The 9,640-nt window shown below is 74.7% G+C and overlaps 3 protein-coding genes and 1 long non-coding RNA gene across 4 annotated transcripts in view; all 4 read right to left on the bottom strand.

The window, feature by feature from the left end:
* LOC112949150 (acylamino-acid-releasing enzyme-like) overlaps positions 1-590 on the bottom strand; it is a 4,817-nt gene extending 4,227 nt beyond the window's left edge. The window contains exons 1-3 of the mRNA XM_026041532.1: positions 353-590; positions 137-263; positions 56-68 (exon numbers count right to left, since the gene is read on the bottom strand). Of these exons, the coding sequence (XP_025897317.1) occupies positions 56-68; positions 137-263; positions 353-590 (378 nt within the window). The remainder of the gene's footprint in view (positions 1-55; positions 69-136; positions 264-352) is intronic.
* Positions 591-996: 406 nt separating this feature from the next.
* LOC112949133 (acylamino-acid-releasing enzyme-like) lies at positions 997-5,705 on the bottom strand. Its single transcript, XM_026041510.1, has 22 exons — positions 5,676-5,705; positions 4,827-4,944; positions 4,623-4,749; positions 4,460-4,547; positions 4,288-4,363; positions 4,056-4,201; positions 3,846-3,983; positions 3,673-3,764; positions 3,562-3,602; positions 3,364-3,485; positions 3,208-3,268; positions 3,028-3,125; positions 2,708-2,759; positions 2,527-2,615; positions 2,317-2,455; positions 2,162-2,245; positions 1,994-2,074; positions 1,775-1,863; positions 1,536-1,726; positions 1,359-1,461; positions 1,173-1,279; positions 997-1,102 (listed from the first exon to the last, which is right to left on the bottom strand). Exons 1-22 carry the CDS (start codon positions 5,685-5,687, stop codon positions 997-999), a joined length of 2,160 nt encoding a protein of 719 aa, XP_025897295.1. The 5' UTR covers positions 5,688-5,705.
* A 1,935-nt stretch (positions 5,706-7,640) lies between these two features.
* LOC112949134 lies at positions 7,641-8,511 on the bottom strand. Its single transcript, XR_003249763.1, has 3 exons — positions 8,455-8,511; positions 8,254-8,352; positions 7,641-7,730 (listed from the first exon to the last, which is right to left on the bottom strand). It is a non-coding gene; the product is annotated as an uncharacterized LOC112949134 (long non-coding RNA).
* A 936-nt stretch (positions 8,512-9,447) lies between these two features.
* The window catches only part of BSN (bassoon presynaptic cytomatrix protein), a 16,194-nt gene continuing 16,001 nt past the window's right edge, over positions 9,448-9,640 (bottom strand). The window contains exon 11 of the mRNA XM_026041533.1: positions 9,448-9,590. Within this exon, the coding sequence (XP_025897318.1) occupies positions 9,448-9,590 (143 nt within the window). The remainder of the gene's footprint in view (positions 9,591-9,640) is intronic.

The raw sequence follows: 9,640 nt of genomic DNA on the forward strand, positions 1-9,640 counted from the left end.
GGCCCTGGCCGGGGCAGCGGGTGAGCGCGGCGCGGAGGCGCCCGCTGGGCGACACCTGGCTCAGGAGCCTGCGAGGGGGCGGCGGTGAGGGGTGGCCCGCGCGTCCCCGCTGTGCCGCGGCCGCCCCGCGCCCTACTCATGGTGGATCTCGGCGCTGAGCGCGGCGCGCTCCACGGAGAGGGTCCCGGTGGGTGCCAGGCGCACGCTGTAGCGGCGGCTGAAGCGCAGGAGCCGCCGGCGCTGCGGGTCGGGCTGGCTGCACTCTGGGGAGGGGCAGGAGCGCAGGGCAGGGCACTGTGGGGCTGGGCACCGTGGGGCCGGGCAGTGCCACCCCGCGAGCCCCCTGACTCACCCGTGTAGAGCGGGAAGGTGCCGTCGCCCGCAGCGGCCCCCACGGCCGCGTAGGTCACCGAGGGGAAGCGGCTGAGCTCACGGTAGCGAGCGGCCACGGCGCCCAGGCTGCCCGGCGGCTGCGTGCGGGAGCGGCGGCGCTGGCACCAGGGGGACGAGCCACCCCGCACCCACCGCGGCGCCGGTGCCGTGCCCGCGTGGGGCCCTACCTCAGCGCCCACCTCGCGCCCCGAGGCCATGGGCGCCGCTGTGTCCGTCGCGCTGGGCCCGCCGAGCGGCGCCTTGGCCGCTGGGGCTGGGCAGGGCGCCAGGCTGCGCGCGTGGCACCGGGGCGGGGAGACGTGCAGGGCCGCCCGCTGGGCCCCGGCCAGGCCGCCAGCTGCCGCCGGACAGGCGGGCGGGAGGAACCACCCGCGCTGGGCGCCAGACGTGCCCCGCCACAGCCCCTCGGGGGAAAGGGGCCTGGGCACTGCCCGCCCCACCCATTAGCACCCCATGGGCAGAGGCGACACGGGGAGCCCACGATCCCCACGGTCCTTTTCCGACCCTAACGACTCTGCGGTGCCACCGGCGGCGCCCCGAGAGACGACACGAGAGACGAGGCGGGCGCCGGCCGAGCGTTTATTGGGGAGGGCGGCGGCGGCCTCAGCACCGCAGGTGCTCGAGCAGCCACAGCGCGATGTTCACGAAGCCGTCGGCCTCGGCCTCGACGCCGGCCAGCGCGTGCCCGTTGCCCGGGTACCAGAGCAGCCTGCGGGGCGAGGGGAGGGCGGTGAGCGGCGCGGGCGCGCGCGGCGCCGGCCAGCCCACCCCGCACTCACCGCGTGGGGACGCCGCGGGCCTTGAGCGCCCGGTAATACTCCAGGCCCTGCTTGGGGGGCACGCGCTGGTCGTCCTCGCCCAGCAGCAGCAGCACGGGCACGCGGACCTGCGGCAGAGCCCAGCGGCCTCAGCGCCCTGCGGTCTCGGCGCCCCGCGGTCTCAACCACGACCGTGACGGCACCTACCCGGTCGACGTAGCGGATGGGCGAGCGGCGCAGCATCTCTGCCCACTGCTCCGGGTCCGGCAGCGCCTCGGGCGCGTAGGGCAGCCCTAACTCTGTCAGGCACCTGCGGGGCCAGAGCCGTGCGGGGCCGGGGGCTGCAGCGGGGGCAGCCGCCGGGCCCCGGCGCGGGGCACTCACCAGTCGGGGATGTCGGTGGTGGTGACCATGGCGGCGATGTTCACCACGGGGTTGCGCACCACGCACACCCGGTAGGTGTCCGGGAACTGCCCGATGAGGTGGCACGCCAGGAAGCCGCCGTGCGAGCCGCCCAGCAGCGCCACGCGGCTCGGGTCGAGCGGCTCCTCCTGCAGCACCCGCTCCACGCAGAGCTGCAACGGGACACGGGGGCCCGCGAGCGCCGCGCGCCGGGGCGGTACCTGCACGTCCTGCACGTCCTGCGTGCCCACGTTGCCCAGCAGGGAGGCCACGCTGTCCTGGCCGAAGCCCAGCGAGCCGCGGTAATTCACTGCGGGACACGGCGCCGCGTCCCTTGCTGCTCCCGCCGCCCCGGGCGGCACCCAGCCCTGCCGGGGCGCCGCGCCGGGCACCTCAGCGCCCGCCACCTCGGAGCCAGGCACCTTGAAGGCACAACTCACCGAGGAGCACGGCGAAGCCCATGCAGCAGAGCACGGCCGGGTAGAGCATCCAGCTGGCCACGAAGACCGAGTGGGGCCCCCCTAGGAGGCAAGGGCTGAGCGGGTGAGGCGGCGGGGGGCACGCGCGGCGGGCGGCACGCACGGCGGGGCGCCGCACCGGGCGCTCACCATGGGGCATGACGACGAGCGGAGCCTTGCGGTCGGCGCCGGCCTCACTCGGTCGCAGGAGGATGGCGTCGAAGTCGAGGCCGCCTGTGGAGGCGCCGGGGGGAACGTGAGGCCGAGCGTGGCGACGCTGCCCGCCCGCGCCGCCCGCCGCTCACCGTACTGCGCGTGGTCCTGCGCCGGCGGCGGGCGCAGCGTGCGCACGGCCCAGGCGATGCCGGGCACCGGCGCCGCGTCCTGCAGGCAGATCCAGCGCACCTGGGCCTCCCGGCCGGCGCCGGGCAGCAGCGCCACGTTCTGCGCGGGCGACCCCGTCAGCGCCGCGGCCGCAGCGGGCCGCGCCGCCGGTGACGGGCACAGCGCCTTACCAGCTTGGGGGGGCAGCTTGGGGTGGAGAAGCTGGCCACCAAGATGTCCCTGTCGATGGTGAGGAGCGACCAGCTGCCCTGCGGGGCATCTGGGGAGGGAGGCGGTGAGGGCGCCCGCCGGCCGCGCGCGGGGGTGAAGGAGCCCCCGTCACTGCCCGCCCGGCGGGGAGGTGGCACTGACCAGCCGTCAGCGACGTCACCGCGCCCGTCTGCGTGTCCACCACGAAGAGGTCCTAGGAGCACGGGGCAGAACGGCGCCCTGAAGCAGCCCCAGTGCCGGGCACGGTGCTCCCGGGCACCCCCGGGGGCCACCTCGTGCACCTGGGCACAGCACCCCCGGGTGCCACCCTGTGCACCCTGCACAGGGCCCATCCTGGTGCCACCCTGCGCGCCCAGGCGAGACACCCTGTGGTGCCCCCCTGCATGCCTGGGCATGGGGCACCCCAGTGCCACCCTGTGCACTCGGGCATGGCCCCCCGCGGTGCCACCCCGCGCCCCTACCTGCTGGCTGCGCTGCACCGTGTCCAGCAGGAGCCTCCGGCTGTCGGCGGCCCAGCACAGCCCCGGCAGGGCGCTGCAGTAGATGCCCGGGAAGGCGCCTGCGACGCGAGCGCCGGGGCTCAGCCCGGCCCCAGGGCGCTGCCCGCGCCGCCCCGCCGCGCGCGCGGGACCCCGACTCACCCGCCGCCGCCCGCGGCACGGCCTCGAGCACGGTGCGCGTGCGCCCGGTGTACCAGTCGTACTGCGGGGGACACGGCGCCGCCGTGAGGCACCGCCCGCCCGCGCGGCGAGGGGGCTGCCCCCCGCGACGCCCCCCGTGCCCGCGGTGCCGCTCACCACGCACAGCCGGCTGCACTGCTGGTGGGGACCCAGGGCGCTGTTCTGCAGGTAGGCGACGCGGCAGCGGTCAGGGCTGAGGCGCGGCGACCACGTGGCCTGGGTGTCATCGGAGAGCAGCTCTGGCGGGCGAGGGGGGCACAGTGACGGGGTGCCAGGGTGGCCGGCGCGGCGCCGGGCGCGGGGACGGCAACTCACCGCACTTGCCGCCCGCCAGGTCCACGTAGAAGAGCGCGGAGCTGCGAGGGGCGAGAGGGCCGTGAGGGCGGCGCCGGGGCCCGGGGGCCGCCCCGGCGCCGCCGCGCTCACCGGCGGTTGGTGCAGTGCCGCAGGCCCAGGCGGAAGGGCTCGTGCCACCAGCCCACGAACACCACGCCCGTGTCCTCGGGCGCCCAGAAGGCCTGCGGGCAGAGCGGGAGGGCAGCCGGGGTGCCGGCGGCGCCCATCACCCTGCCGCGCAACGCGGGGCACGCGGCGCTCACCTGCCCGGGGGACACGTGCTCGGGGACGCCCTCGAGCACCGAGACGCTGCTGCCCTCCACGTCGAGCACGCAGAGCACGGGGGTGCTGCGCCCGCCCAGCGTCTCGCCCCAGCCCTCGCGGTACACGAACTGCTCGCCCTGCACGGAGCCAGCGATGCCGCGGGCGCGCGCGGGGTGGGACCCCGGGCACGGCCCCCGGCGCCCCCAAACCTTGGCGGGCGCCTCCTGCTTCTGGGGGCCGCCCAGCTCCTCGGCCGCTTTGCTCTGGAAGAAGGACTCGCCCTTGGGCCGCTTCTTCTCGGCCACGTAGAGCAGGTGGGTCTCCGAGTGCGACCAGGCCAGGCAGCCGAAGGGCTCTGCGGAGCGGGCGTCAGGCGCGGGGGCCGCGGCGCCCTCCCCGTCCCCGTCCCCATCCCCGTCCCCGTCCCTGTTCACTCCCCACCGTCATCATAGACGCCGCCGTGCTTGTCGAGCGCCGTCAGGTCGATGCTCTTCACCTTGCGGTTCTGGTCCCACACCTGGGGGGCAGGCGCAGTGGGGCAGCGCCCAGGCGCAGCGCGGGGATGGGGGCACGAGGGGCCCCCCCTGGACCCTCCTCCTCCTCCTCCGCTCACCTCCAGGAACTGCTTCTCGTCATCCCTGGCGCGCGCCTTGCGCAGCACGGCCTTGAGCGCGCCGCTCGGGGCCTCCCTGCTGAGCAGCCTGCGGGGGGACGGCGCCGCGTGAGCGCCGGGGACGCCGGGGGGACACGCGGGCGACGCCACCGCGGGCACTCACTCGTCCTTGAGCTCGGAGCAGGCGCCCGCGGGCCCCGCGAACGCCACGGAGCTGCCGTCGTGGAAGAGCAGGAACTGGCGGCAGAACTTGACGCTCTCGGCGCGCGCCAGGTCCCGCTGCGACCAGGCTGCGCGGAGGGCGACGTGTCCCCGCGTGTCCCCGCGCGTCCCCGCGCGTCCCCGCGCGCCCCCGCGGCGCCCGTACCCGTGTAGAGGCTGCAGTACTTGCCCCCGTACTGCGTGGTGAGGTCGGGGCCGACGCAGGCGCCGCTCAGCGCCGGGTGCTGGCTCAGCTGCCGGTAGAGCGAGGCGGCGGCGCCCGCCTGCGGGACACGCGGGCGCCCCAGGGCATGGCACCCGTGGGATATGGCACCCATGGGACATGGCACCCATGGGATATGGCACCCATGGGATATGGCACCCATGGGATATGGCACTCATGGGACACAGGGCTGAGGGTACCCCTGGGACGTAGCACCCATGGGACACGGGGCTGGGGGTACCCACAGGACTTGGCACCCTGAAGACATGGCACCCATGGGACACGGCGCTAGGGGCACCCCCCCTCAGGATGCGGCACCCCCAGGACGCGGCACCCATGGGACACAGGGTTGTGGGCGCTCCCGGGACATGGCACGCACAGGGCGCAGCACCCACGGGAGGCGGCACCTATGGGACGTGGCACCCATGGGATACAGGGTTGGGGGTACCCCCAGGACACGGCACCCCCAAGACATGGCACCCTGGGACAAGGCACCTCTGGGACGTGGCACCCATGGGACCCAGGGCTGTGGGCACCCCCAGGACATGGCCCCCACGAGACACAGCACCCATGGGACACGGCACCCCCGGGACACGGCACCCGTGGGACACGGGGTTGGGGGCGATGCCGGCGGGGGCAGGGGGTGCTCCCGGGACCCCCCGTGTTCGGGCCCGGCTGGGGGCGGATCCCGGGGCACGGGGGGGGGGCCCGGGCCGCAGTTACGGGGTACGGGGGGGGCGGGGGGCGGGACCCGGCGCGCTGACGTCACGCGCCCCCTCCGCAGCCCCTCACCGACGGCTCCATGGCTCGCGGACTGGGGGCACGGAGGGAGGGGGCGGCGCGGCCACTTCCGGAGCGGGAGGAGGGGGGAGGCGCGGCGGGGCGCGCCCTGCCATTGGCCGCGGCGCGGCGGGCGACGCCCCCCATTGGCCGCGGCGGGCTGCACCTCCTATTAGCAGCGGCGCCTCCTTATTGGCTGTGGCGCGGCGGGCGGCGCCTCCCATTGGCCGCGGCGGGCGGCGCCTCCTATTGGCCAGGGCGCTGCCGACGGCGCCTCCCATTGGCCGCGGCGCGGCAGGCGGCGCCCCCTGGCGGCCGCGGGCGGCGCCGCCGCGNCCGCCGCGGGGTCCAGGGTCCCCCCCGTGTCCCCGGGGACCCCCGGGCAGCCCCGCTCGGTGGGGCCGCCCCCCGTCCCCGTCCCCCTCGCCCCGGGCCCAGGCAGCGGAGGCGGCGGCGCGGTTCATATCGAGTCCCTTTTATTCTGTTTCCCACAGAAACGACCCGGTGGGTGGGGGGCAGCGCGTGGTACGGAGTCACGACGAGAGCGGCGGGCGGCGAGGGGGCGGCACAGGGCACAGCGGACACGCACACCGTCACGAGGGTGGGAGCGGGGCGGGGGTGCCCGCCGGGGCACCGGAGCCCGGGGGCGATGGCGGCGCGAACGGAAAAGCGCCGGCGAGGGGGCCGGCGAGCGCGGCGCGGCCGCTGGAAGCGTGCGGAGGAGCGGCAAGCCATGCGGCGGGGCGGAGCGGCCCGCGGGCGGCCGGGCGCTCCTCGCGGGTCGGGGTCGGGAGGCGGCTTCGTTGCATAGACCGTCGGGCACGGCGGCGCCGGGGCATGCGGCGGGACGAGGCGGGCAGCGGGCCGAGGACGGCGCCCGGGGCGCCTGTACACGGGCTGGAGGCGGCTCCGGCGGGACGGGCTGGCTCCCCGGGGGGCTCCTCCGGGGCGGAGGGGCCTCTCCTCGTGGCGGGGCGGGTGCGCGCCCCCGCGGAATGGCTTCGAGAAGGGACGTGGATTGCACAGTCGGAGATGCCGAGCCCGCCCGGGCTCGTGCTCGGGAAGGGGGTTGTGCTCTTTTGGCAGCCTCCTGCGCTCTATTGCTTGGGCGGACGGCGGCCCGTCGCGCCACCCCATCGTACGGAGCAAGGGGGAAAGGGAAACGAAAAGAAATTAATAAAAACGGAACGGAAACTCGAAGCGAAACTCAGGAAAGCCGGAGGAACGGGAGAGGAGCGAAAAGGAGCCCCACCGCGCTCGCCACCGAAGCCCCGTGCCCCCCTCCCGGTGCGGATGAGGTATACGCAGAAATCAACGTGGGAAGGATTAAGGCCGTTCTTCGAAGCGAAAATAAATAAAATAAATAAACAAATAAATAAATAAATAAATAAATAAAAACTCAAAAGAGGATCCCCAGGCGGCCTGGAGCACTGTGTGCCGGTACGATGGAAAGCACTGCCGTGCGGATGCTTCCGAATGGCTTCAGGTTGGCTTCGCGTGCCGAGACACGGGCCTGGCCGGCGTCTGCGTTGGGAGAGGCCCGCGCGCTCGGGCGCTGCCTCCCGGAGTCCTATGGCCTCTTATCTCAGGAATGAAACAGTGTTAGGTCCTAACTGAAGGGCTCCGGAGCCCCCGGGTCGGGGCCGGAGCGGGTGCCAGTGCAGGGGGCGGCACGGGGGGGCCCGACCCCGCGCGCGGGCGTGCGCGCGCCGGGGTCCGGGGTGGGGACAAACTGGAATGTGAAGGAGAAACGGAGCCGGCAGCTCCCAGCCCTCGACTCGCACGTGGCTCTGGGCGGGGAAAAACCTATGAAGACGCCGGAGTTCGGACGGAGAGGGAGCAACTCTGCGTATAATCTTGAGAAAGGTTGCCGACTCGGCCCCTTGGCGCTGGTCCGGCCAGGGGGGTGCCCTTATGTGACTTGGGGCGTCGGGCCTGGCTCCGAGGCGGCGTCGGCGCGGTGCCCGGCGTGGAGCGCGGCGGCTCCGGCTGCTCCGGCAGGCGCCCGCTCTGGCCGCCGTTTGCTCCGTGCGGTGCAGCGTCCAGGGATCGCCCTGCTTTCCGAAGCTTGGCGGGAGAGAGGAGCGTCAGCCGCGGTGCCCGCCGCCGTGCCCAGGGGCCGCCTGGCTCCTCCGGCCCCAAATTACCGCCCCCGTCGCGTCCTTCCTTGAGAAGCCCGCGGGCAACGCGGCCCCTCTTGCGGCAGCGGTGCAGGAGGAGCAGCCGCCTCCACCTCGGCGGCTGGACAAGCTCCCAGAACCCGTGCGCCCCAGAGAGCGGCCCGAGCCCCCCAACCACCCCCATGTCTGCAGTGGGATGAGCCCCCCGCTCGCTGGCTCTGGTGCCGAGGACCGGGCACGAGGACGGGCGCCCCAGGGCGGCGGGGAACGGGGTGTCCCGGCTCCCGCGGGGTCCTGCTGCTGCCTTCCTTCCCCACGGCGCGAGCTGCGCTCCCGGGGTGCCGGCGAACGGCGCCTGCTGCCACCCCGAGGACGGCGGGATGGGAAAGAGCTGGCGGCATGGGAACGTGGCCGGGCACCGGGGGGAACGCCGGGGCGCGGGGGACCCCACAGGCCCCCGGGACACTCACGGTTATACTCAGAGTCCAGCGCCGCGAGCCGAAGCCCCTGGGTTCTTCATAGGTTTTTCCCCCTTGCAATGAGTAGATCTCCCCGCGCTTGCCAAGCTCCTGCGGCGGGAGCAGCCGTGAGGGCGGAGCGGGCGCCCGGGGCGCCCCCCCGTGCCCGGGGACCCCCCTCCGGAGCCCGGCGGGGACCACGGGGCCACTCACCTCGCGCCGTTCTCTCACCAGAACGAAGTGAACTTCTTGCCGAAAGCCGACACCGCTGCGGAGGAGAAGCCACGCGGTGGGTGAGCGCTCCGGGGGGAGCCCGTCACCCCCTACCCCACCATCCAGCAACCCGGCCCTCCCAAACGGGCACCGGGCTGCGGCCGTCCTGCCAAGAGCCCGTCACTTCCCAACAGGCTCCGGAGCAGAGGGGGGGATCCGGAGCCGTCTGTCCCGCGGGATTTCCTGGCTGCTCCCACCTTCTCCCCATGCGGAGTGTGGGGGGCTCAGCCCCGCTTACCTTCGGTGAGTTTGCCTGCTTGCTCCGCTGCGCCTCCGGGCAGGATTTTGGAGAAGACGCTCTCCCCTTCGGCGCCGGGCTGCCCGGCCGCCGCGCCGGCCGCGGCCCGCGGCCCTGCCGCCTTCTGCCCAGCCCTGCTCTCTGCCGGGGGGACAGGCGGAGGAGCCGTCAGCAGAGGCAAGGGCCGGGGTGGCACCGAGCGGGCGCCCGCGGCTGCCCCGGGCCGGGCGCACTGACCTGCTGCGGCTCCGAGCGGCGGCGCCGCCGACGTCCTCGCCTGCGGCGGCCCCTTCGCCGCGGCCTTGCCGGCGTCCGCGGGCTCCGCTTTGAGCTGCAAGGCAAAGGAGGCGTCCGAGGGTCCCTTCCTCTCCTCGGGCGCGGCGCAGCCCCCTCGCCCCCGTTTCCACGGGGTGGAAACGTCCCCTCCCCAAAACACCCTGGGGAAAGTGGCCCCAAGCTGGTGAGTATGGGGGGGACCCGGTCCTGCCGTCTCCCCGGGGTGCATCACGCTGCGGGCCACGCGTGCGGGCTGTGACCTGCCCACACGGTCCCCACGCCAAAGTCACCCCTTGCTGCCCCGGCACTTCCTCGGGCTTTGCTCAAGAGCGGAGTGGGGAATAGTGGCCCTGGATGGGCCACGGCGCGGGCGCACGGATCCTGGGCGAGCTCCATCCCCGCCGCACAACCCCATCCCTTCAGGTACGGAGCCGGTCCCCAGGAGTGGAGGCCGAGCCCGCACTCACCGGCATCGCTTGGTGGCCTCCCTGTTGCGCGTGGAGCGCGGCCGGCGCCTTCCCGGGAGGCTGCGCCGGGCCGGGCTGCTGCTGCTGCTGCTGCGCTGGCCGGGAGGAAGGCGGCCCCTGTGCCCGGGCACCCTTGGCCTCCGGC

The sequence above is a fragment of the Nothoprocta perdicaria genome, unplaced genomic scaffold (assembly GCF_003342845.1).
Source record: "Nothoprocta perdicaria isolate Ctin4 unplaced genomic scaffold, notPer1 scaffold_287, whole genome shotgun sequence".
Taxonomy (NCBI): Eukaryota; Metazoa; Chordata; class Aves; order Tinamiformes; family Tinamidae; genus Nothoprocta; species Nothoprocta perdicaria.